This window comes from Otolemur garnettii, unplaced genomic scaffold (genome assembly GCF_000181295.1).
Source record: "Otolemur garnettii isolate 467f Iridium unplaced genomic scaffold, OtoGar3 scaffold00002, whole genome shotgun sequence".
NCBI lineage: Eukaryota > Metazoa > Chordata > Mammalia > Primates > Galagidae > Otolemur > Otolemur garnettii.
In genome coordinates, this window is record NW_003852397.1 from 7,898,331 (window position 1) to 7,926,131 (window position 27,801).

The 27,801-nt window shown below is 44.2% G+C and overlaps 1 protein-coding gene across 4 annotated transcripts in view; it reads right to left on the minus strand.

Moving 5' to 3' along the window:
- FYN (FYN proto-oncogene, Src family tyrosine kinase) overlaps window positions 1-27,801 on the minus strand; it is a 184,758-nt gene that overhangs the window by 9,635 nt on the left and 147,322 nt on the right. For all 4 annotated transcript variants that reach the window (XM_003781597.3, XM_023513234.1, XM_023513243.1 and 1 more), the window contains 4 exons: window positions 25,493-25,672; window positions 23,543-23,619; window positions 23,286-23,439; window positions 2,915-3,046 (listed from right to left, as the gene is read on the minus strand). In XM_003781597.3, coding sequence (XP_003781645.1) covers window positions 2,915-3,046; window positions 23,286-23,439; window positions 23,543-23,619; window positions 25,493-25,672 — 543 coding nt within the window. The remainder of the gene's footprint in view (window positions 1-2,914; window positions 3,047-23,285; window positions 23,440-23,542; window positions 23,620-25,492; window positions 25,673-27,801) is intronic.

Consider the following 27,801-nt stretch of genomic DNA (forward strand, 5'->3'; position numbering starts at 1 on the left):
CCTATTGTTCTTTGAAAAAGGATTACTTGAAAACGTACTCTAGCCAACAGAGAAACTACTCTTTCAAAATGCAGATAAGAGTCATGATGAAGGGCCTGGGAATCTGTCTGGGGTAATCCCAACAGGTGCAAAGATTTAACATGAGAAGCCGAGCATGCATAGACTGGGTGGGGACACACCCAAACAGCATGGATGTGGAGAGGGGGGCCCTTCCTGCCTTTCACAGTGACGTCTGGATGAAGCTTAATGAAACTGTTTGCTCCTTAGGAATTGTCATCCTTCATTAGGGTAATAATCCTATAATTGGAATCACTCTGTAAAAGCTTCTCCCTCAAGAAGAGTTTTCTCTTAGATTCACAAGTCCAATTAAATATGATTATAGCTATGTCAAAAAACAAAAGCCAAGAAGCACGCTGGCTAGCAACAAGCGTGGTGACAGTGTTCCGCAGCGTTCTGTGGGTGAGGAGCACTTGACATCCGTCTCTGCTGACACGGCTCCCTGCTCACCTCTGCCAACCAGCCAGGCAGCACACCAGGCCCGCTCGACTGGCTCCTGCTCCCCACTCCCTTTTTAGCCACATTTCCAGGGACTTCACCTCATGTGGCCTCTTTTCCTCAGACTCATCCTGTGGGTCCCTGAACAAGTCCTGTCTTCCCAGGCCTCAGGGCCTTCCCATTTGCCAGACTTGTCTTAGATGCTCTTCCAGCTTCCTCAACTGGAGAAAACCCTACTCACCTTCCAAGGCTTGGTCTGCCTCCTCCACACAGCAGCCCCCTCCACCACCCGACAGAATCAGAGGCAGTTATCAAAGCCCACTGCATATCAGCAGGTGCAGAGACATAGCTACACATGATAAGCTGGACTTAGGCCTCACTTCAAAATCCTTTGCTATCCTCATGGGATTCTGCATGAAAGGCCCTTCCTAGCACTTGCTGTGTATAGATACCTAAATCAGGTGCCCTTGATCCTATTATCAGAATTAAGATTTGGGGCCCACAGTGGGTAAAGTCAAATAATCCATCCCTTGAGGATGAGCGTCTCTAACAATAAATAAGTAACAAGCAAGACTGATTGCTTCCTGGATTTGATGCATATTTTATCTAAATTTATTTATTTGCTCTCTAGTCTCTCTCTGGCACCTAGGTCAGTGCATAGCCTGTGGCAGGAACTAATCAATATTTGCTGAGAGTATGAGTGTCTTAAAAATGCCTGGCACAGCTTATATTTGACTAAAGCTATACTCAATGAATGAATCCTAGTCTAAATTACAAAATGAGGCCATTTTCTTTATGCTAAAACCAAACCTGACAAAGGACTCTGCCTCAGAAACACAGACCTGCCTTTCTTCTCTGAGGCCCTCACCTCCACCCCTTTGTCTCCGCTTCTGTGTGTGATCCTGAGAAAGGAAAAGCAGCTTTGTATTCTGAAAGGCTTCTCAGAAACGCAAAACAACATTAACCTTTTCCCCGCAATTGCGCTTAACACACTGGGTGACTATAAACCTGGGGGTATCAGAAAGAAATTAGTTCCAAATCCAGACAATAAAAAAAGAAGTGCCTTCACGTCTTCAAAATCCCGAGAGCTGCACATTTCCCTCTTGAGAAGCAATTCAAAAACACCCATGCTGGGCTCCAGCCCCGCCAGGGCGGCCCTTTCTCCTGTGTGCCTGGCTATTCCAGGAGTATCTGCCACTGTGCGTGCGGGAGCAGCAGTCCCCGCAGCAGCAATAAAGCTGACTGATGTCTGCATCTCTACGTGCCCTGTGCTGGCACTTCCCAGACCCAGAATTTGTCAACCCAGCTGTCCTAGGAGTCTCAGGGCTGTTCCACCCCAGAAAGGAACCCTCCTTATATGCACTTCGCTGTCTTCTGCGTCCTTGGAAGATGCCCAGAAACAATCATAAAAAACGAACAAAGGGATTACAAATGAATCTGCCCTCACCGGCTCCTCTGACTGCAAAGATGTGATTACAAACCTAGGATTTGCAAGAGACCTAAATTTCTCATTAATCTCCACTATCGGTCCTATCAGTGTTTTTTTTTTTTTCCCCTTTCCTAAGCTCCTTTCTTAGGCAGGGCATGAGGAGGAGCTATGTTCTTTTTCTACTCAGCAGTAACTGAAAAATATGTCTTTAACATTTCAAAAAGCAGATCATCCCTGTGCCATAACCACTAAAGCGTGGAGGTGAAATGGGACAAGTGTCCTTTACATCACCATCTGTCTAAATTAATGAATTTAAAGCACGGATAACCTAAATCTCCAGTTTCTTTGGAGAGCATGCACTTGATATTCCAGGGTGTAAGAATTTCCATTTTCTTTACATTGCACATACTTTGCTATAGCATATTCTGACTGTTCATCAATAGGCAGTGAACAGTCTCTACATTGCATTTTGCACGTGCCTTTGTGCTCTCTGGCCATCTGGAGCTGGGGCTTGCAGAAAGAGGAGGTCCTGGCATCTTCCTGCCAGGCTCACTCCATGGGTCAGTGCTACGGTGTAATCAAAAAGCTGTGGGGGCTCTTCTCCTTCTCTTTCCCAGACATGTCTGCAAACTGCATTTGGGCAGAGGCTCTGCCACTGACATTTCAGCTCTGGGAGGCACAGACACATATTCCTCTTGAGACAGGAGAGATCCCATGAGCCAGGGGTGGCGGAGTCGGGGAGGACCGAAACAGTCAGGCCAGCTGTTAATTACATTAACCTGGCACACAGTTCACAATGGGTGCTTGTCTACATACCAAGGTGGATCCCAGTTCTGCTTTTCTCTGGCTAAATACTTGCCCGTGTTCTTCAAACTCATGCTCAGCAGAAAGCTAAGGATGGGGCTTAGAAAGCAAACTAGGTGAGGTTTCCCCAAAAGGTGTCCAAAGTTCTCCAATCAGAGGCCCATTTCTGCAAGGCCCTGCTCTTACCTGGGTATGGCACTCTTCCTTTGGTGACCAGCTCTGTGAGTAAAATCCCAAAAGACCACACATCAGACTTGATTGTGAACCTCCCATACAGGGCTGCTTCAGGGGCCGTCCACTTAATGGGGAATTTTGCACCTGCAGAACGAACAGCTGGTTATTCATCAGGCAGAGGGCACTGCACTGGGTAGGGGTCGGGGTAGGGAAAAGCACCTGGAAGCCACTTTCATGGGAGCAGGTTGAAAGGGGAAAATAGGAAGGGGGTAAAACAGGAATGGACTGGGATTGAAAAGCAGGCCCATATTTCGATTAATAGACTGTATGTCAGAGAAAGGATTTTGCTCCTGGCAAGTGCCCTCCCTATACTTGCTTTCTCTCCTCCACCCTTGCCCCCAAAACTGCTATCTTGACTGCTGGGGTAGTTTTTACTTCCACACTGTACAATTACTTTCTTACCTCTTTACCTTTCTGCTACTAGCCAGAAAGAATGTTATTTAAGAGTTGTTTTTAAAAGACCAATTTTGTCTTATGAGTCTCTGACTTTTCAACACCACGATACAAAGTCTTGCCAAAGTCAGTAGAGTGGTTTCTTTCAAATTTCTCTGAGCATTAAAAGAATCCTCTCTCCAAACCAAAAGGAAGGGTGGAGCCCAGCCTGCACTTTACAATGCTTGATGTGCGTGCAGGGAATTGAAAGGGATCGGGCAGCCTGTGCTCTCAAACACTAGGCTCTGCAATTACAGAGCCATTGCAGATATTTCACTGAACAAACTAAAAGAAAAACACAAGGACTCTTTATTACTGATATAAACACAATTTAAAGTACGTTAATTCTGCTTAGGAGCTCCTAAAAAACATATCACACAAAGGCTAACAAAATCAGAAATTTTCATAATGTCTTCTATAGAAACTCACTACATATAAAAGTGACAAATGATTAAAATCTTTAAGTTAGCATGGTGTTAATAACCAGAAGTATGATGATAAATTACAGCAATTAGATTTTTGTTTTAAATACAGTATATGATAACATCTTTAGTAAATCTACCCTGGCATTTTCTGGCATATAATTTTCCTCTCCATCTCTTCTACGCTCATGTGAAATGAAATTAAAAAAAAAAATCTTTCTATTATGCAGCATCTCACATTAACGCTGGAGCACAAAAGTTTTCTATAGTTTTCTACCCCTTTTGCGCACTGAGTTATTTTTAATTAGCTATGTTTCCCAAGCATAGTTATTTGTATCTTTCCCTACATGCTGGATGATTCCACACACGATCTGATATTCTCTCTGAACAGTCATTTTGTTTTTAAAGTTTCTTTCAAAGCGTTCTTCCCACACTTTCTACCCTTGAGCATTCTGTTCACGCAGCTTTGGACTCTGGGCCGCTGGGATTAATGGGAGAGATTTTCTTCAGTGTCGAGAGCAGACTTTGCCCTGGACCAAACCTCAGCTGGAGTTCGCTTACTTCAGAGAATTAAAGGTATATTAAATTCATTCCTATTTAAACCGTCTCTTGAGCCAAATGGCTTAGAAATTTCTGGCCATCTCTGAAGCAAATGGAACATTTTTCTCTGCTGTGAGGACTAATCCTGTAAATAAAATGACAAGGAAAATCCTCTCTTCCTTCTTTGAGTCACTCAACATTGGGTTGAAGGGGTATGCTTTGCTAAAAGCAATTTAAAGTTTGGATAAAATCATTTTGGATTTTCTGAGAGATTTTACAACTTCATGATTTTAATAAGAGCAGTCTGTCAGCCAGTTGTACTAGTTTTCCTTTATTATTTTGTCATTTTATAATTTATAATAAGGATTATAAGATGTAAACCTTCAAGAAAAGGTAAAATGAAGGCTATATAATGTAATGGGTCTTTGATAGAAAATCATTTGTATTAACAAATATGTGCTATGATTTAATATTAGGTGCTTATGTAGATAAATTTATTTTGCAATAGTTTTCTTTCAAATACAAGCAATATATTTATACCAAGCAATGTATTTACAATATATTTGTAAGGACAAAAAATAGCGAATTATCTTTGACCAGCTGCACTTCTTTTCTGTTTTAAAATAGTAGGCACTTTTGGCAAAAGAAACTTCTCTAAAGATAAACCATATTTTCCTTTTAACTTAAAGCAGCAATAGGTATCAATGATTAACTGAAGTTTCTACTGAAAAGAACTGATCTGTGTTCACTCTCCTCCTCTTTTCACTGCCTGTATTCATCCTTCTCTCCGTTTCCCACCCCTTGAGGGTACTGAGCAATTGGTCCTAAAATGCATCTCTAAAAGAGGTAGAATTAACTAGGGATTTTTGGCAGGGGTCTCTGCAAATGACCAGGTAAGTGCAATTTGAAAAGCCCCAGTCTATGAGAAGAGCATCTCTAAGTTTCTTGAGTACAAGACATGTAAGTCCCATAGGTGATCCTGCTGGGGGCTGCTGCCGTGGGCTCTTTCCTTGGGTGAAGTTAGGAGAGCTCAGACGTTGAGCAGGAAGGATGCCTTGGTGTGAACATGGCTTCTCACTTGAAAATAAGTTCTGCCCCTCAGATTTTCTCATAGATAACCATGGCAGACATAAAGTGAGGATCAAAGTTGCCTTCTAAGCCGTGCGGGTTTGTAGGAAAATGGAGACAACGTCAGGAGGACTACACTATAATTAACTCAGGGTTGTTAGATAACTAGGTGATCTGCTCTGTGAAATTCTCTTGTGGGGGTGAGATTCAGACACCAACACAATTTTTTCTCCTTCACATTTTATGGGAGGAAATAATAACAAACTATGCAGGTAATGATCATCTCTGTCATTGATCTTGAGCTTTGGAGGACACTGTAACACTCGGTATACTTGTTTCTGTTTTCTTGAATTAAAAAAAGGAGTGGTCACACCATTTGTCATTTCTTACTGAATTTGTATAATAGTTTTTGATTCTTTTAAGCCAATACACAGAGGCCACATTTCAATGTATAAACTTGGAAACATCTTTTCCATGGGATATTTTCCAGGTATTATTTGCAAATTTTAACCAACCTCTCAGGGTAAACTCATTGTTGAAACCTTGACTTGGTGCTGCCATGGAGCTCACATCCTGGAACCTCCAGGTAAGAGCATCTTTGTACTTTAGTTTATCAGACCAGTTAGCCTGAGGCTGAATCACTTTGTGAGGCAAGTAAATTTACCAGTGTTTTGAATAAATGCACACCTCAATCTTATGTCTCTAAATCCTGTTGAGATAAGGCAAGAGTGGTCATAAGTTTCAAGTAACAACAGGGGGTCGTAATCACTGCTGTGGCCCCAGTGACTATCTGACTCCACTGATGGATGTGTTTGTAGCTCCAAGGAGACCCCTCTCGAGTTCCTGACTTGTATAACCAATTTCCTCTTCAATGGCTCCACTGGGATGTCTCAAAAGGCCCTTCATGTACAACATCCAAAATTTATCTTCTCCGTAATTTGGTTTCTTTCTCACGCTTTGCTGCCTTTGTAAACTATCCAGTTGATGATACCAGAATCCCGAGATTCACCCTCATTTGGATGCTCTAATTTATCATCTCTGTGCACTCAGACACCAGCACAGTGCCTGCCTCGAGAAGGAGCTCAGTGCATCTTTACCAGCCGATCTTTGGCCCCTCCAACTTTGTCATCCTCCATATAAAACCCACTAAATCCTGACCATTTCATACTCTTGAATGAGTCTAGTCCTCTCACTCTAGTCCTCACATGCTCGGCATCACCTGCCTGGACTCTGCAGTAGCTCTCCAACTGAATCTTCATGCACAATCTCATCTCTACTACTTCTCCGGCCTCTTGTCATCCCAGACTTGCACTCCTCTACTTCCTTCTTGACACCACAACTCTCCATTGCTCTTCTTTGACTGCTCTGCAAATTCCAAGCTCCCATCTGCCACAGGAGAAGCTATACCCTTTGTCAAAATGCCCCACCATGCAGCTAATTTCTATTTCTCTTTCGCCTTTAGCCAAAGTGTTACTTGCACAGGGGACCTGTGCCTAATCGCTAAAGCCTGGGGTTGGTTTCTCAGTTCTGTGCCTCCAGAGCATCTTCCTCTCTGTAGCGGTTACTATGCAAGTACAATGAGCACGTGAGCTATCTGAAGCATGGTTCTCTTGACTGACGATAAGTCGGTGAAGTGTTTTAAATAATTTCTTATGCACATCTTGATCTTATTTCTTGTCCTTGTCCTTGTGTGCTGGAGCAAATCTTCTGGGATGACCACCTATCTCCAATACTGAGCTCAGTGCCTGGTGCACAGAAGCATTTGATATACAGGTGTTGAATGGATGAATGAATGAGGAGCTGGACAGCTGATCAGCCCTTCCAGACTAAATAACCACAGTTCCATACGGGCTCATAATGAGCCTCCTGCCCTCTAATGAGCCCTATTCTTGTCCCTGGTGACACACCCATGTCACTGTCTATCTCTATCTGGTGCCCTCTTAAGGGTCTGCCAACTGCCAGCTATCATGGAAAACATCTGCCCCTCACATTAAGGAAATTTAAAAATACCAGAAAGCGCTTCATTTTTACTGCCAAATGCAGTGTGTTCAGATCTCTTTTGGATCTGAGTGAGTCTGAGTGAGGGAGAAGGAGCTCCAGATTTTGCTTTTGAGGAAAATAAGGCCCGCGTTACTGGGGCTACAGCTGAAAGACAAGGTGGCAAGAAACCTGGGGAAGGTTCACAGAAAAAGAAAGTGGAAAGTCCTTTTCTCTCTCTCTCTTTTTGTTCCTTGAGACAGTCTTACTTAGTCACCCTGGGGTTGAGTGCCATGGCATCATAGATTACAGCAACCTCAAACTCTTAGGCTCAAGTGATCCCCCTGTCTCAGTTCCCAAGTAGCTGGGACAACTGGTGCCTGCCATAGTGCCTGTCTAATTTTTCTATTTTTAGTAGAGATAGGGGTCTTACTTTGCTCAGGCTGGTCTCAAACTCCTGAGCTCAAGCAATCTACCCACCTCAGCCTCCCAGAGTGCTAGCATTACAGGTGCGAGCCACTGCATGGAAAGACCTTTTCTTGATAGACTGGGATGAAAGCAGGTGACTAGACAGAAATGGTTGCATTTTAATCTCCTGCAGCCCTGGTCTCTCTTATTTAAAATAAGGTCAGCCATGCTTCAAGTAAGAGAAAGGAGAAGGTTATGGATTTATTAAAAGTTTGTCCAGTAAAACAACAAAACCTGCCATTGTTAGGTGGCTTTGTTCTTTCTTCCATCACAGATACTTTTGGAGCTTTTCCATGTGCCTGGCATGGTACTTAGTGCTGGGAGTACCTCTGGCTGTCATGGAGCTAGAAACTTAGTTTGAGGAGGAGATGAATTATATGAATGGATGTTATACGTGTCAGCTACCATAAAGTGCTGTAAAGAATAAAATGAGGTACATGAATAGATATTGTGGGGCTTTGCAAGCTGCGCTAGAATTTTGGATTCCATCCTAAGTGTGCTGGAAAGCCACTGGGCTCATGAGCAGAAGTGTGATAACTTCCCCACCTCATTCTTTCTTGTCTTTAAAATGTGGAAGATAACACATCACTACTTGTGAGAATGATCTGTGACAAGACAGAATGGAAAAAGTATTTTGACTTTTCAAAACTCTTAAGAACATCATGGCATTTCAAGGCCCATGGCTGTCTATCAGCAATTAGCAAACGGGTAGATTATGCTTCCACTGTCACTTCTGTCATGTTTATTTCAACCAGTGGCTCTTACCACTTTTGTGCTCTTTTGGTGTACTCCTCACATTTGAATAATACCAATAATCTCAGAAACAAAGGAGTAAAATTTAGCATGCCCTAACACTTTGCGAAGCTCAAACACTTCTATGAGAAACGCACTAATTATTTTTTGTGAATTTATTCTTCCCTGCTGATCTTCCTTTCTCTCCATGCATTTTATTTGTCTCCACTGTCTTGTTCATCTCCCCATTCTCTAGTTACCAGTGCCTTAGAGCAGAGGTCCCCAGCGACCAGTTTTACAGAAGACAATTTTTCCATGGACCAGGGGTGGGGAGTCGGGGGATGGTTCTGGCATGATACAAGCACATTATACTTACTGTGTACTTTATTTCTATTATTACATTGTAGTATATAATCAAATAATTGCACAACTCACTATAATGCAGAATCAGTGGGAGCCCTGCAGCTAGACAGTTCCAGTACTAGCATCACTGTCTCAGCTCCACCTCCGATCATCAGGCACTAGATTCTCTTTAGGAGCATGCACTCTAGATCCCTCAAACGCACAATTTATAGTAGGTGTCATGCTCCTAGGAGAATCTACTGCCACGGCTGATCTGACAGGAGGCAGAGCTCAGGGAGCAGCTGTAAATATAGATGAAGCTTGGCTCAGTCACCTGCTGCTCACTTCCTGCTGTGCAGTACTGTGTCCACAGCCTGTGGGTTGGGGACTGCAGTCTTATGGGACTCAGTGTTCCATGTGTTCCCTTAGGCAACACACCTTCTCTTTTACGACCAACCCTGCCCATCTCTATGTAAATGGGGTTGGACACACCATTCAGTTGTTGATGCTCATCTGAAGTCTTGGTTCCTTATTTACAAATACTCAAGGGACAAAGTCTCAAGCACCTTCTATCTTTAACTCAAATATGACAACTGCACATTTGCATTTATTTTTTCACCAAGTTATCTGGCTATGAGTAAGGTTATAGAGAAGATTCTTATCGCTTGGTGGAAAATTTCACTAACTGAGTTATAAGGCTAATTTTTACTTTACTATTCTAGAATAGAAATGAAATCCCTTCTGTTATTATCCTTTTTCTGGAGGGGGGGGTCAGATCACCATTCTGCCAGGCCTCAAGGTGAAAAACCTAAAATCCAGGTAGGATTTCCCTCTCCTGAAACCCCCAGATCTAGTCCATTACCAAGGCCTCTTGTTTCCCTCTGACATGTTTCAAATTTATCCTTTCCTATTGAGGTTCACTGTCAAAATCTGACTTGAGTCAGATTCTTTCCAATGAATCCCTTTAAATTGCAGCTTCCTAATGCTCCTCCCTCTCCAACCATATATTCTCCTGCGGTCAGTCAAAATCTCCTAGCTAGTTTCTGAAGACCCAAAAGCCTATTCAACTTTGGTTAGTGCCGCCCCAAACATACAGTCAACCTGATGTACTTTGTGTTCCTATTACCTGCACCCTGTGCCCGGCCTGACTACACTTGCTCCTTTCACATTAATGATTTGAATGCCTTCTCTCCTTCCAGCTGCACAGCTAAAGCCTGCTCAATTCAAGTCCCACCTCTTTCATGAAGTCAGCTGTGATTACTCCAGCCTTCATGAGCTCTCCCTGGCACTTAGAGCCAATGCTGTAAGTGACAGTTTAATGCTTGCTAAGAGTAGATACTACAATGGCTAAACATATACTGAGTGCTGAGTGCCAGGCATCAATGAAATGCTGTATACATGTGAGTATATAGTACTAGTCCTCCTTTCCCCTCTGTTACAGATGAGAAAAACTGAACACAGACAGGAAGAGTGATGTGCCAAAGGACAGGTATTAATGGTTGAATTGGAATTTGACCCAAAGGAGACTGGCTCCAGCGCCCAAGCGTGCAAGCACTATATGGTATTCTGCCACGTCCATGTTTCCTCTGTGTCTCCCTATGAGTTTTTAATGCGTATTATTTTTAAAATCTCCATGTGTTGTTTTAAAAATCTCCTTAAGTATGATGTAAATCCTTTGTGGCTGGAGACCAAGTTTTAGACTACACTTTTTCCATAGTGACTTGCCTAAGGCTGGTCAAACAGCAACTGCTCAATAAATGCTCTAACTAGCTAAAGGGTCAACCCAGGTAGCAATTTATCCAACACCCTAATGGCCAAGGAAATCCTCTTCTTCTACACAGACTTATTCAAACGAAACACAGTGAGTGACGATCTGGTGGTGTAACAAACTGATACTTTTCCCACTCTTTTAAGAGTTAGAGGAATAAGATCTTCCTTCCACATCCTAGGACAGTCTGATTGCTCTCAAATTATTATTATATTTTTTTGAGAGAGTCTCACTCTGTCTCCCCAGCTAGAGTATAGTGGTGGTATCAGACCTCACTATAGCCTCAAACTCCTGGGCTTAAGCAATCCCTCCCAAGTAGTTGGGACTATCAGTGTGTACCTAATTTTTATTTCTCTTGTAGAGAAAGGGTCTCACTTTTTCTTAGGCTGGTCTTGCACTCTTGAGCTCAAGCAGTCTTCCCACTTTAGCCTCGCGGAGTGCTAGGATTACAGGTGTGAGCCACTGCTCCTGGCCCCATACTTTCAGACAGCCTGACTGAATGCTTTTGTGAAATTTTTATGTGAAATCTGGATGACTCGCCATGTTCACGGTGTTAGTAGGGCCAACTCAATCTCTAAGTCATATTCTAGTTAACAAAGTCCCTCTATTCCTAGTAGCCAGGGAATCTGCTTTTCACTTTTGTCTCAAATACCAGCAGCTCTTACTTGATCAGTGAGTTCTTGTATTTCATACATTAGGGGGATGGCAGTGGCATTTCAAATGCTCACGTGAAGATCGCAGACATTTTTGTTCCCAAGTCCACCTTATACATCAGTTGGCTGGGAAACAGGGCTTGCATGCATGCTCTTTGGTGATAACACAAAGATGCCCCATCGTGGGTGGGCTGAGCTGGGATTGAGTGGTCGCTTCTGGAAGGGCCTGCGTGACATTTAGGAAAGTGGCTTCAGAGTAAGGCAGCCCTGGGCTTGCATGTTGGATTTGCTGGGTGACTATTTAAAAATCTCTCTAAGCCTGAGTCTCCTTGTCTATAAATCAGAGATGATAACCTCCTGAGGGTGAGGTGAGAGTTACAATAGACATAAAGAGTTCAGCACAGCACCTGGCACCTGGTAATAGCCAAATAAACACTAGCATTTATTTTACTTGGATAGAAATGCAAAGGTATCAAGTTGCACTGGAAAATAAGCCCAAAGCTCCAGGCCATCAGCAATGCCAAAGCTCCCCCAACTTCAAGGGAGGAAAAAAGGACGAAGAAAACCCAACACACTCATCAATCACTCATTGAGAATTTACTGAGTATCCATTAAGTCTGCAGCATGGTACGAGGCACTCCTGGGAAAACCAAGTGTGGTCACTTCTGGCGCCAGGAGACGGAGCTTACGGGCAAACTCTAGGGAGAACTAAACTGTGGTATGGGCCTCAGGAAGAAGAGTGCTCAGAAGAGAGAAGAAAAGAGGACATGGACAGGGAGTGAGGGCTCCAGGGAGAGGTGGCTGCGCTGAGATGATGCAGAGTGTCCCCAGGGCAAGGAGGGTTGGGGTAGGGGCCAGGACAGGCTGTAGGGTGGAGGAGGAAAGTCACATCAGGGGCTCTAAGTGGAAAGCTAAACTGACAAGTGTTTGGTTTTGTTTGCCTGGTGCCCAGGCCAGTCCCATAGCCGTTTCAGAGAATATTCTCTCTGGCTAAAACTGGGCCAAGGAGAAGGTGAAGCCAGTCAGAATTAAAGTAGCCAAATTCTTCCTACAGAGAACACAAGCTGTACCCTAATAGCATTTTCAAGAAGTGGCTTTAGCTTCAACAATAGACACTTTTTTTAAACCAAAGAACCACCCAGAGTCCTCTTTAATTACAAAGCCACAAACTCTGCAAATGATTATATGCAATATTTAATAATGTGCAGGGCTTCGACTTTAAAGTTACCCTGGAGAATCAGAGAAAAGAAATCACAAACTTTGCCAATAACAGGAAGTCGTTTACATGAGGGGGAGGTGACAAGGCGGGACTAGGATCCTGTAAAGGAAGCAAAATCTAAGCTGACCTGACCTGGAGCTTTGTGGTTATTCAAACTAAACAATGATTTCAAACCCACGAAACTTGGCAAGACAAAACTCAGATTTTCCACACCAGGCCAAGGGAATGACTTTCAGATTTCCCAAACGCTTCTGAAGTAATACAACTGTGTGCTTTCCAGTTATCCCTGGTGACACATTCTGTTGAGATTTCTACTTTAAGTTCATGAGATTTTAGCCCCAAGTTTTTAAAAATTAAAATAAATGGAAAGTAAATGGTACAATGGGTTGCAATTATATTCCGTCTGAAATTTCAGCATAATGGTGGGCAGAGAGTCAGAGAAGGGAGGAGATGGGGAGCCAGGAGGGGTGCTGTCCCACTAGAGATGGGGGAGGAGGAAGGAAGTTAGGCCAAGGAAGACAAGAACCAAGGACCAGCAGCTGGGCCTTAACATGTTTCAAAGACAAGGTGGATTAACTAGGCATGGACCAGAACTCTGGCTAGGTTGACGCCATAGAAGGAACATTCAGATTGAGAGGAGCAAAATGTCCATCAGTGGGTATTAAAAATGTAACTCAGGAGGGCGGTGCCTATGGGTTAAAGGAGTAGGGTGCTGGCCCCATATACTGGAGGTGGTGGGTTCAAACCCAGTCCTGGCCAAAAACTGCAAAAAACCCCCATGTAACTCAGGAGAACCAGAGCACCCAGGAGCATAGAATTAGCTACCAGGGAGAAGGGGGATGAGACTGGAGTCTAGGCATTAACCCTGGGGTCTTGCCATCAGGGAAGGACAGATGGGAAGATGAACTGTGTGTGGAAGAGCTTTGACCCATGGAGGCTGTGACATTCCTCCTAAATAGCTATGGGGGAGCCAGAGGTGAAGGGAAGACACTCTGGGCGGCTTGTCTTTTCTGGTTATCCTCCTTGCAGTGGTGACCAATGACAACCCAGGACAATTCTCGGGGGCAACACAAAAGTAAAGAATAAAATCAATGAGCATCTCCTGAAATCATGGGTATTTTGTCCCTTAACTCTTACAAAAGAAATTTGAGAACCACCCAGAGGCCCTTCCTGAGCTTCCATAAGCTTCCCAGGGGCTTATGGAAGTGGGTGCCTTACACTGGGGAAAAGAGGAATCTCGTTTGCTGTTCTAGAAAATCAAGGCTCTGAATAACTCTTTCTAGCTTTCCAGGAGCCCAAGAAGAAGCAATATTAGAATAAAAATTCTGACCCACAGCCTCAAGAGGGATAAATACCGCATCTGTGGACTTCTGACCAAAACAAAAGATGAGAAAGCTGCATGCTGTAACCACCTGCTTGCTGTTGCTCCAGGAGTGAGCAGAACTTACCAGAGTCAGAAATGCAGTCTGGCTCGACACAGAAATGATTCCAAGAACCCTGCCACCCCGAGAAGGGGCAGGGGGCCCAAGTCAGCCTGACTCGCCACCACACAGCGTGCTAGCCCCAAGGATAACACTGGGTTTGGGGATATTGCTTGGGAACAGTTGGTGATTGTGCTGGGGCTTGACTGGGAGTGCAGAAGAAACTGAAGGATAAAAAATATTTGGGAAACAAGCACCACTTTGAAGTTGCTTTTCCAAATTGCCCCCTGACAATGTGGCACAATGCCGGTGCCACTGGGACCTCTACTGGGGAGACCAGAGGGGTGATACTGAGCACACTGTCTGGAGGAAACAGAGGCTTCAAAACTTGGGGCAGTTTTCACACGCATTGGTTGTCCCTGATTATCCAGAGGATGCAAATGCAGGAGTCCCTTCTGCCAGCAAAGCAAGACAAGGAAGCCAAATGACATTTTTGATGTTTGATGGCAATCTGCAGTTCCTATTTACACACTTTAAAACCAGAGAGGGTGACCATCTGCTTCCTTCTTAACGATTACCAGGAAACGTGAAAGTGAAACCCGCAGACCGAGGACTCGCTCTTGACCACTCAAATGCAGCCACCTAACAGCATAAAGGAGACGTGACCGGACAGCACAGATAAAGAACAAAGGTGTTCAAAGATGCTGGCTCAGGCCACATCACGCCCATCTATGTACCCTCTAGGCAGAGTCAGAGAGTTGCCGGAGGGTGGAAGTGGAAAAAATGAGTCAAATCGCCTTCCTCCAGTTTTAATCTTAACAGAGAGACTGGAGTACGAAAGGGTGATTTAAAGTCCCCTTTCTTTTAATTTTAATCTTTGGATTCCAACACATCCTTTCTAGGAGGAAAATGGATATGCTGTACGATTCATCTCCATTTCCCTGCCAGTCTGACCTGCTCCCCCTGACTATTAATCTGGGCCCCAAAGCTCCACTGTGGCTCAGCAGATAAACAAAGCAGTCCCTCCCAGAAATGCTGCTGGAGCTCGGAGCTTTAAGCGATAGAATACAAATGAAGGAGCTTTTCTGCCTGGTGACGGAAATGGACCAAACTTGGGATCTGGGAAGCTTGATTACAGGCAGAGTGGCTCAGGCATCCCACTCAGCTCTGCCGGAAAGACACGCCTGACCTCTCGGAGGGTAGGGCATTCTGCAGGGGAAGTCCCCAGGGCCTCTCCCCAGACAGCCCTCAGGACGATAAACTCCCAACACGGGCAGGGGGTGTGCGGCCTGGTCATTTCATGGCGGCACTGGAACAAATGCGTTTCCTGCTTGGTACTTAAAACAATGGCTTGCACTTGAAAGGGTTTGCTTTTTTTTTGTCAGAGAAGGGTTTGCTTCTCTAGCGCGGGGAGAATTAGATTAAATTCAATAATTAAAAGAGTTCTTTTTTCCCCCTTCCTTCCCTTGACATTTGCTGTTCAGGTCACAGCACACTGTGCAGGAATGGCAATACTGTTGTTGACAGAGAACAAGAAATTCATGTGCTGACGGGGGCAGAGGGAGGGCATCTCATGGTGAGATCAGCCTTGATCTGCCACCGGATTACAGGGGCCTCAGAAGCGGCTGATTAATAATTCTGCAGGAGCCCTTGAGCTGCAAAGCTGGTGCTCTGAGTCTAATAATCCCCAGTCTTTGTAATACAAAGGAAGGACACGAATTCACAGTTCTGAATTGTGAAATTCAAATTTTAAAAGAAACAGGGATCCACTTCTTCCTGACTGTGTTTGTCAACCTAGCTGCCTGCTTGTTTGTGTTAAATGGCTACTGTGCTTTTTGAATCTAAAATCTGATTATATTTAATTAGTACAGGCATCTGGGATTTCTAATACACAAAGAGTTATTAAAGTAACAAATCTTTCTAAAATATGTTCTCTATGAAAGAATGTGTTAATTTATGCAGTAACATTTTTTTTTAACATGAAATAATTAACATGAAAACTGCAACAATTAGGAATTCTTCGTAGTCTAATTTATATGAGAATTTTCCTCCAGACAATAATCTATTCAATTTAAACCCTCAATACTGGGAACATTTGAACAGAAACATTTTTCTTCTTCTATTTAATACATGAACCTAAATTCACAGCAGTCATATACAAAGATCCAAATGCCCTTACTTCTACCTACATTCCAAAGATGCAGTGATTATCTCACCTTGACATTTGCCTCCTTAGCAACGATTCCGTCATTAATTTAGAACTTAAAAACCAACCAACCAACCAAACAAAACCATAGAGCAAACCCCATGTCCTGTCCTTCAAGAAGATTCAAATCAGGAGGGAGGGTCACAGGGGATGATGTTCCAGGTGGGAGGAGCTCTGGTGGGAAGGGGTCAGGAGAACCCAAAGTGGCCCTTGTCTGTGTGTGCGCGCGTGTGAGACAAACAGAGCAATCAGCACCCACTGGATCAGTCACAACATTACTATTACTACAACTACCACCTGCACCTATGGGCTCAGCATCTGCTTTGTGCTACGTGCTTCATGGCGATTCCCAGGGAAGCCACAGAACAATTACATGTACAGGTAATTGTCATCCCCACCTTCAGGAATAAAGGAAATAAAGGCTCAGAGACATAACTTGTCCACGGTCTCACATAGAATTAGCAGCAATGCTAGGATTTACTCCAAGAGAATTTGACTTCATGGATCCAGGCCCTGACACCTTTGCGGGGAACGGAGGGAAAGTAGGAAGAAGAAAAGAATTCTGGCTGTGTAAAAAGACGCCAAGCAAAGAGCTGCCTGGAGGAGCTGGCAGGAGGGAAGAACGCCAACAATTTCTACTAGTCGCCCTCTCTAATCCTTATGACCACAGTAAAGGTAACCAACAACAATCCTATTTTGCAGATGAGTAAAGCTGAGGCTCAGATGGGCCAGAGCTTATGCTCTGGGAATATGGCAGAGTCAGAATCTGAACACAGACTTATCTAGTTCTGAAGCTGCTGTGCTTTCCATTAGCCCAGAGACCACCTTGCAGTGTGCGGTGAATACTCATAAAACAGTCTTTTCTGGAGGATCCTGCACTTGTGGTTCCCAGGAGAGCATTGCACAGCGCTTAGAGAGCAGGAGGCATGTCTGGGAAGAGGACGGTGACCATGGCCATTTCCATGGCTGTAAACAAATATTCATTAAGTGTCTATTCTGTGCTCTGTGTCCACCCTGTGCTGGTCTTTAAGCTAATGCTTTTCCATAGAGAAGCAGTAAGACTGGCGTGCAGGTACGTGGGAGAATCGCTGCAGCAGGGCTCACAGGCACACACGTGTGCCCTTGCAAGTGCACATGCTGATGTGTACGCATGCTCACATGCCCTTGACACTGCTCTGGGCAAGCACATGCATCATCGAGACTGCTAAGAATGCCCACCTGATCCTTGGACGTGACAAGATTAAAACCAACAGAGGCAGCCTGGAGATAGGGCTAGTTCTCAACAGAAAAGGCAAATATGAGAAAACAGACCAAGTCTGCCAGAGGGAAAGGCAGTGGACCACTGACTCTCAGCTGTGTTCAGGGTGGAGAGTCCCCTGGATATATAGACTGGCCTATAAAATAGTAAAACAGGCTCGGCGCCTGTGGCTCAGTGCTTAGGGTGCCAGCCACATACATAGGAGCTAGCAGGTTCGAATCTGGTCCGGGCCTCCCAAACAACAGTGACAATTGCAATAAAAAAAAAAAAATAGCCGGGCGTTGTAGTAGGCGTCTGTAGTCTCAGCTACTTGTGAGGCTGAGGCAAGAGAATCACTTAAGCCTAGGAGTTTGAGGTTGCTGTGAGCTGTGACACCACAGCACTCTACCGAGGGTGACATAGTGACACTGTTTTGAAAAAATAAATAAATAAAAATAAAATAGTAAAATAGAATTTATCCCTCTCTTGAAAAACGGATTATTTTATCTCTATAGATTACTAATAGTCTTTCTCTTTAAAAAGTTTTTAGGTAATAAAGACTTTTTTCAAGGAAAGTATATGACAACAAAAGTTGAGATTATAAAAATGATTTTTAAATTTCATTATTCTCAAAGAACTTTTATAGACAGCCCATTCAATTCTCACACTAATTATATGAAGTGATTATTATCTCCATGGTACAGATGATATAATGAGGCTTAAGAAGGTTGAGTTATTTGTCTGGGGACACCAAGCTTTCAAGGGGCAGTGCTATTTCAAACCCAGGCCTCTTACCTTCTAACCCCAGATCCCCCGGCTCACTAGGCGGCCTCCTTAGTAGCCTTGAGAAGTACAACATTGGTAACTGACACAGTGACTATGTGATCTCTTATTTATTGTTTATTTATTTTCCAGACAGAGTCTCACTATTGGCCAGTCTAGAGTGCTATGGCCTCTGCCTAGCTCACAGCAACCTTAAATTCCTGGGCTCAAATGAACCTCCTGCCTCAGCCTCCTGAGTAGCTGGGACTACAGGTGCCCTCCACACCTGGCTGACTTTTCTATTTTTAGTAGAGATGGAGGGTGGGTGGGTTCACTTTTGCTCAGGTTGGTCTCGAACTCCTGAGCTCAAGTGATCTTCCTGCCTTGGCCTCTCACAGTGCTAGGATTACAGGAGTGAGCCACCATGCCTGTTGTCTCCCTTTAAAAATGTCTCCACCAAATTTATTAGGCAGTAATGACAACTGCTAACCGGGCTTGCTGGGTGATGGGCGATTCCACCTGGGAATATGCCCCAGAGGTATGAAGGCATATGAATACCACCATTGCTGATTATAATGGCCCCCAATTGGAAATAACCTCAGAGGTTCATCAGTAGAATGGATAAACTGTGAGAGTCTGTACAGTGGAATACTCAGCCATGAAAAGGAAAGTACTACTGTCACATGCAGCAACACAGATGACCCTCACAGACAGTGATGGGAAAGAAGCCAGATAAAAGTGTAATGCTATATGATTCACGTGTGTGAAGTTCAAGTTCATTTACAGACAAAACTAATCTACGGTGACAGAGGGAAACAGAGGCTACCACCTCTGGAGGTGGGCACTGACTGGGAGTGGGAACGAAGGGGTTTTCTGGGGTGCATCCTCATCTGTGGGGGGTTAGAGGGCATACACATCTGTAAAACTGAGTTGTATGGTGCAGATTTGTTCATTTTACTGTACCCATGTTATGGCTCAATAAAAAATAAAGTATCCACAGAAAGAAGTTATTCTTACACATAAGCCAGGTGTATCTGAATTTGCCTGAAGCTCATGAAGAAGAAACCAAGTCTATGGAGAATTCCCCCACTGCTTCTTGTCTGTGTGTGTGAGCCCAGAGGGGCTGTGAGTCAAGCTTGGTGACATCCACTGTGCCAGCGACCCCAGGACACAGGTGTGGTGGGGATGTGTGAGGGCAACACCAGGGACAGCAGATCCTTGTGGCCTGTGGGGAAGACTCTGGGAGGGAGGTGCTGTGCTGTGTCAGGCAGGTGGCCATGGTGACACCCAGGGAGGGCTGGGAGGCATGGAACCACACAGTGGCAATGGACAATGGGCAATGAGACCGAGTGAGGGCACTCTGACTGACCTCTCTGGGCTCAGATGCACTACCACAACCATCTCAAGACCAACAAATCCAGAACCAAACTCACTCTCTTCCTCTGAAAATAAGCCCTTCCTAGCTCACTCGTTGTAACTCCATTCTCATTACTCGTGCTTGACCACTTGACAATTTTCTTTTTTTTTCAGGGTAATGCAAGGGTAGAAACAACCAGGTCATAATATTTAAGTACGTTAGGCAGAGTCCCTCTTGTAGTTGTGTCCTGCACCCAAAAGGAATTACCTTTGATTCCTCTCTCCCCTTCCTGAATAGTGTTTGGGTCTTAACCATTATCTCTCATTTGTTTACTCTCCATGAACTTAGCCTGGAATGAGATGTCACCACTGCTGGGCACTTTGCTAAACACTCTATATGCACTGTTTCATCTAATCTTAGTAAAAATACACAGAGGAGTTGGAAAGTATTTCTGTTTAACAGACAAGTAAACCAGTGCGTGGAAAAATTAAATAACGTGCCCAAAGCTCCAGGCTGGTAGGTGGCAGAGTCCTGCATGCTCCTCCTCAGACGTGCAACTTGTGCCTCCACGGTCTTAGGCTTCTTCCTACCAGCAGCTCCTCACAAAGTCTCTTGCCTGGACAAGGTACTCATAATTGAGGTAGGGATTATTTAGAGACCCTGACTGAGCATAAGGCTAAAGAACTATCTTCTATAACTGAGTGAGATATACAGGAAATAGAGAAAAAACAATCCCAAATAGTTTCCAGTTGCTTCCAGTATGCTGACAGCAGAGGCCCACGCTCCCAGGCTTTGGGCCTGGCCTTGACCTCCTCCCTGACCCAGGGCGTCTGCTCTGGTCAGTGGTAGGCAGGCAAGGAGGGTGTGGGTTGGAAGGAGCATAGGCAGGACTGTGCAACACAGTTCCAAATTCCAATCCTGCCTGTGCCCTGTGCGATGCCACCAGGGTGGTGACAGACATTTTGGAGCACCCTGAGATGGGAAACGCACAACTGTTTTGAAAACAATTGTTATTCACAGTCTTAAAATATCTGTGTTTGGCACATGTTTCTGAACACTGCCGGCACTCCCCTAATCAAGATGCAGCACGGCTGTGGCCTGTGGGTAACATAAAACCCGACTTGCAAATATTATTAGGCACGTGGACCAGCTGTCTGGAGGAGCTGATTAATCCCCGGCAGAAACTTCACATGCAGCACGCATGCCATCTGCAGAGGACACCAGCAGATACACACCAGGCTCTTTCTGACTCGTAAAGAGGCCAGGGCAAGGCAGACCTTCAGGAGGAATTTTATAAATAGCTAAGTTGTCCCAGTGCCAGAAAATGAAGGTCTGTTCAACTCCCTCACACACGCACATTAGAAAATGCCCCTTAAAAATGTTCCCATCAAATGAAGGAGTAAAGGGACTTATGACTAATCCTCTCCATTTTTATTTTCTGTTTTTTTAATCACTGCCATGATGAGAGGCAGTCAGCACAGCATACGAGGGTGGATACAGAAAGGCCAGCCATATCTGGACTCAAATCCCAGCTCTGCCAGTTTTCAGCTCTGTGACTTTATACACGTTACTTAATTCCCTCAGAGTCTGTTTCTAACCCTCCCGGATCCTCATGTTTCCCCTCTCAGGTCTGGCCCTGGAAGGTATCCTACAAATGCCCCTGTCCCTTTGTCTCAATATTTCTTTTCTTCTCCTTGGATATCCTGGGACCCCACGGGCTTTGTTTTCTTCCCCCGGGCCAGTGTCCCAGTTCATTTTCTTCTTATTTATTGCCTGCCTGTGTTTGGCATGAATCCAAAGAAGTTTGGAAAGGGAAGAAGAAAGAAAAGAAGTTTTAAGAAGAAAGGCACAAAGGGTGTGAGGCTGCCCCTCAGAGGAGCATGGTGGTGGAGGTACAGAAGCTGCCTGCAGGCCATCAGGATCTCGAGTGCAGAGGAAGGCTTCAGGCCAGAGCCGAGGGTAGCAGCTTGGGCCCCGCTCCCCAGCAGCAGATTGACAGGAGGGAACCCGCACAGGCACCAATCACCCAGAGCCACAGCCTTGGGGGACTTCACTCCAGTGAACAAGGGATGAACTGAACAGTCGGGCCCTGCCGAGAGCTCCCTGCCGGTACCCTCTGGCTCTGGGCCCTGCAAGCTTCTCATTTATCTATGGCTCATGGGTGTTACCCACAAAGTTCAGGGAAAGGGAAGAAATTCTACTCACATACAGAAGGGCGCTTGCATGATTCCTCTCCTGCCCTTTCCTAAATCAAATATTCATGCCTCACCGCCCTCTGCCCACTCTCCTTCTGAGTCTGAGGAGCTGGGATCAGACACACTTGCCTTGCCTCAGGGTGAATGCCCGCCCGCATTCAGGGCCACTCTCAGATCCACCCGCACTCAGCTCCTAGTGGCTCACCTGGCCTCAACATCACGTCCACATTCCTCTCTGGACTGCCAGTGCCAATCAAAGCTGCGGTGTGCCTTTGATTAGCGACACGGCACGCCATCTGGCCCAGCACCGGGGTGTGTGCATGATGCACAGGCATGCTCACCGTGTGGGCACTTGGTTCCAGGACAAGAACTGCCACGTGTTGGGGAAACTCAAATAGCTGAGCTGTCTGAACAGCATGTGGTTTAGCATTTGGACGGTATCAGTACCAGCCAGGGCCTGAGTTTAACATTTTCCCTCAACACTTGAAACTGCTGAGAATGTTTCCATTCTGAGTCAAAGAAAAGGAGTGAAGAATTGGCATGAATCAACAGAAAGAGGAGGAGGAAGAAAGGGAGAACTCCAGAAATGGAGTGTGACATTGTGACAGCACCAGCCTTGCTTAGCCTTGCTCACCTTGTTTGGGGTGACTAGGCTCTATCTAAAGACAATAGTAAAACCATTGAAACTGCCTCCAGTTACACGCACCGTGTTCCACATGACGAGCCTGCATTCCATTGCAAACAGCACACTTAATTCCTCACTTTTACCCGGTGACTCCTACCTGAACATCTAGGAGACAGAAAATATCCCTGAAACTCCCTTTCTGGTCTAGTGTTCTAATAGCATATGAAAAGCTGCCACCCTGAAGCAGTTGCTGGCTTGGGGCGGGTTTTACTTAATGGCTAACTTCTGTGAATTCGTACAGGAGTGTGGTGGAGGGGGATTGATGACAGGGGCTTTCTGAGTGCTGTGCCGTTATCTCCCAGTCTCTCTCCATGCTCTTTCCACCCTCCTTCTTCCTGCTCTGGACCCCTAAGGGCTCATCACCGGCCTCTGGATTCTGGCTGGGCTTGGCAGGAGACCTGGAAGGAAGCTGAAGGGTGAGGTTTGGCGTGAATAGCCAGATGACTTGCTGTCTCTCTCTGCAGACGAGGCCCTTTCCAACTTCCGGTGCCCACCTCCCAACCCCTCGACTGTCTGATGAGCTATGATTTGATTGTTTGCCTTTCCCCCACCCTCTTTCTCCAAAAGCAGAGGATCCTGGGCCTGGATGCTATGAGGAGTGCAGCAGGAGCCAGGGGACCACAGCAGCGGACACGCGCTTGCCAAAAGCAGTACCCATCTATCTACTGTGCCCACTGCAGTCGCCCACCTGCAGAGCTGTCCAATTCCTGCCAGATCAAGGAGCAAAATCCCAGCAAAGAATGACATTTCAAAAGTTTTCTGGAGGAAGGAAAAGAGTTATGCGGTAAGGGACTGATGTGAAGGGTGTGATCATGAGCCACTGTCACTCAAGTGCCCACCTTGTCTTGCTGTGTACTCATTGTCTTCGATTAATCGGGCCAATCCAAAGTCAGCAATCTTGCATATTAGTCCATTCCCCACTAGGATGTTTGCTGATCTCAGATCTCTGTGGATATAATTCATGCGCTCAATGTAAGCCATTCCCGCAGCGACCTGTGGAAACCCAGGGCACAGGACAAACAGGTTACACTATGACTTGATGCACTTATGTGTTGTTGAATCAATGGCACAAATCAAGGTACCCCATGAGGCCTACCTGTGCAGCCATGTCCACAAGATTTGGTAATTTCAGAGCTCTGCCTTCTCCATCTTTTAAGAAATCAAGCAAACTTCCTATGAACAAAACATAAAACCATTTCAATTTACTTTGAAAGATGAAAGTTCCCAACAGAGGGCTATATTTGGCTTTTTAATTAGAAGTGATAAGGTAGTTGAATGAAATAATGAATCAATAGAAAAAAAGGCTTCTATAAAAAACTAGAAGAGAAGCTCAGAACCTGTAGCTTAGTGAGTAGGGCACTGACCATATACACCAAAGCTGGCGGGTTTGAGCCCGGCCCGGGCCTGCTAAAACAACAGTGACAACTGCAACCCCAAAATAGACAGGCGTTGTGGTGGGCGCCTATAGCCCCAGCTACTTGGGAGGCTGAGGCAAGAGAATCGCTTAAGCCCAAGAGTTTGAGGTTGCTGTGAGCTGTGATGCCCCATTACTCTGAGGGTGACAAAGTGAGACTCTGTCTCAAACAAAACAAAACAAAAAACCCAGAACAGAAAAAAAATTCTATGCATTCAAAAGCAACAGGCTTAGCTTTTAAAAATAACATTGATTTGATTTCTAAGGACAATTACAGAAATTTGATAAAATGACAAGAAAGGGAACTTAATCTCCCCTCATGTGTAACAGGAACATGGGAAGGGCTGCACCACTCTGATCTCATTTCCCAGTCAGCCCTGCACAAAGGAGATGTAGGGAGAATACAGTCCCGCTGAGTGTCCAAAACTGGGGTCCAGTACCAGCAGCAGCACCAGGGAACTTGTTAGAAATGCAAATTCTTAGGGCTCAACCCAGATCTACTGGAACAGAAACTCTCAAGTTGGGGCCCAGAAACCTGTGTTCATGAAGCCCTCCAGGGGATTCTAATACAAGGTAAAGTTTGAGAATCACTGGCTTAGCTGATTCATAGATTTTAAAGAAAACGGTATCTGAGGACTACGGGTGGGGCACATAGTTCCCCTAATTAGATCATAGCCAGCCAAGCCTCAAATTAGACAACTGAAACCAAACAGCTGGAGCTTCGCAGCCACTATTCTAACACAGCCCAAGGAGGCTTAGAACTGACACCAAAGCAGAAATAATCATTTGCAGAAGCCGGAGGCTCATGATGGTCACCAGTGATATTTTATGCTTTAATCACAAAGTTATTTACAAAATAACCTGGGGTACAAAGGACAAACTATCTGCCAGGAAAAAAATTCCAATTATATTTTTAAAGAAAGTATGTGAAAAAGAAAAATTACACTGGTATCTTCTGATGTGCAATGCATTGCCTTTTAAGGCTGGGGTTTTTTTTGTTTGGTTTGTCCATTTTTCCAAAACAAAGTGATCTTTGGCCTTACCCCCAACAATACTGGTTTGATTAAAAAGACAGAGAGAGAGAGAGAAAGGGAGAGAGAAAGAGGGAATATGAGAATAAAATGTGCTCTTTAAAAGCATGTCATTTATTTCCCGAAACTCCGTGCTTAACAGGAGGGAAAAAAGTATGTCATTTAATCATCTGATGTTTAAGAAGAGAGGTGGAAAAAAAGAAGATGAGACTAAACTTGACTGGAGACCAGCATCTGATACTGATTGTTTAGCCCTGCAGAAAGGAAATTTAACAAGAGTGACTATGTTCAAAACGGCAGCAAACTATCATACCCCCTGTACCACCCTTGCTATTCAACACGAATGTTTTAATTATGGAGAAGAGCTTCAATTCCTGACATCTGAAACAAGCAGAACGTAATGTATTTCAGAAGGATTTGAGGGGGGACTCCAGGTTAGTCTATTTTAAAAATGTTTTCATTAATAAGCACAGAACTGGTGCTTCCTGATGGGATGCTTGACTCATGCAGAAACCAGAGATAACCAAGCAGCTCCATTTCTCTCCCTAAAACACCCCCTGCAAGGCTCTGTGAGGCGGAGACAGGAGGGGTGGTGCCCAACCTTTATTCATATACTCGGTGACAATGTAGATGGGTTCTTCCGACACCACGGCGTAGAGCTGGACTAACTTGTCGTGCTTCAACTTCTTCATGATCTGCGCTTCCTCGAGGAAGGATTCAGGGGACATTGTGCCTGGTTTAAGAGTCTTTATGGCTACTTTTGTGTTTCCATTCCAGGTACCTACAAACATCCCACAATATTAAGTCAAACCAAAGATCCTCTTTTGTTGGGGGGGAAGCTTTTTGATCAATAACTATTTGCATAAAGTTAGATTTTAAGTTAAAAAAACTTAATATAGTTTTTGTTGAGGAGGGTCAATTGCAAGGACTCTGTCAAGTATTTCAACAGAAAAAAAATGTGTCTATTTATAGCTATGGCTATATTGAGCTTTATCAATCCATTTAATTAAAAAAAATTTTTAAAAATATATTACTCTCTTTTTTTCTGGCTCAGTAACATGGTCACCAGTTATAGTTTGTATAAATTTATACAAAATGCTCTTGACCCTTGCTTATTGTGATGGAAGTCCAGGGCTTAGAACACACCTGGCCATGGTGGTACACCTGTATTCCTAACTAGTGGGGAGGCCGAGGTGGGAGGATTGCTTGGACACAGGAGTACGAAGCTACGGTGAGGTATAACAGGGCCACCATACTCTAGTGACAAAGCGAAACCCTCATCTCTTAACATAAGTAATAATAAAAGCAGGCTTGGCCATCTAATAGGCATGCCTTAGGTAGCAAGTGAGCAAGGAAGAAATTAGAATAAGTTTAATGCAGTGTGCCATGAAAAAAAAATACGGCGACCTGCTGAGGACATTTGAGAATTATCTGCAGGCTTTCAATTGTCTGTAATGGATGAGTGACTTCACTGAGTCCTTGCACAGCTGAGCCCGGCATGCTGCTGAGCACTGACAAGGTGGGGTGCACAGTCTCCTTGCCAGTACTTCAGCCAGGTAAGGCAAATTCCCGATGGTTAGCTAGAAGAGCAATGGCTCCTATCACATTGACTGGGAAAATTAAACAGTAGCAGTGAGGGGACAGAAATGTTTCAACTTAACATGTTAAAAAAAAAATCTAGTCCATCTGAAGGCAGGGCCTGGTTTACGATCATCATCAGTTACCTCATCTGTAAAATACAGGAATGGAACTGGATTGCCTTTGACGTTTCTTTCATTAAACAAAACCAAACCTAGGTTCTATGTGTATTCCATTAAGACTTTGAAGAATAATCATAAAGAAAAATATGTTAATTTAGATTGTTATTTTCTATTTGAAAAAGACTGGTTTAAATTAAGATTTATTTTTGTATTTAATAGAACTGATTTTAGAATTTAAGAATTCTGTAAATTAGAGCAATTCTTGTTATCCTGCTAAAAAGATGGTTTGTAAAGTTATAATCTGAAATCTATGAAAACAGAAATTGTGAAAAAACAAGTGGCTTAAAGAAGAGTTCGTTTAAATATCGTGAAATATCTGTCCACTAAGAATATATGGGAAATTTGAAAACTTGTAAGTGATCTTTGCTATTTGTCAGTACCCGAAAATTTTAAATATAATGAGTGAGGTCTTCCTCAACACCAACAACCTGGTTAATTACATACGTCCTTTCAAATTCTGATGGGCATGTTGTTTTATAGTTAGTGGGAAATACAATGTGAATGGTATGTGTAATAATTTAATGTTGATAACTGTAACATTTTTCATAGGATCCAGTTCATCCTGATTGTGGGAGTGATTTGGTTAAAACGTTTAGGACCCACAACTTCATTGTGAATTAAGTGGATGAAGGAGAAGTCATATAAATATATTTTACAATGTTTGACATAAAGTCCAGAGAGATGGACGCAATGATGTGGATTCCTTATTATCGTAGATAATACATGCACATTATGAGTATGTGTGAGTGCTTATCTGTTACCTATCTAGTACTTACCACTTGCTAGACTGTTTTAAGGTCTTTAACTGACCTAGACAGGGGAGACAAAAAGTTCGTGTGCAATTTACTATGTGAAACTGTTTTAAATTGCACACGAACTTATGACCACCCTGTAAATATCCCTGCACTTAGCAATAGGGTACCTATCGATATCGTTTTTAATGGACTCTAAGAGGAGGGAGGAAGGATTCCATAAATATCAGTATTGTCTTAAGACAGATGTTTCTGGGTGGGGCCTAAGCCCACGGATTGTCTCTAAGCAAAGCTGCAATGACCCTAAAGGGGTAAAAAGGTAATTTTAAGGGCCCAGTGCAGTCAGTCTTTCAATGATAACCAAAGAGAAGTATGCCTGGCGAGTGTCTGAAAGTGAG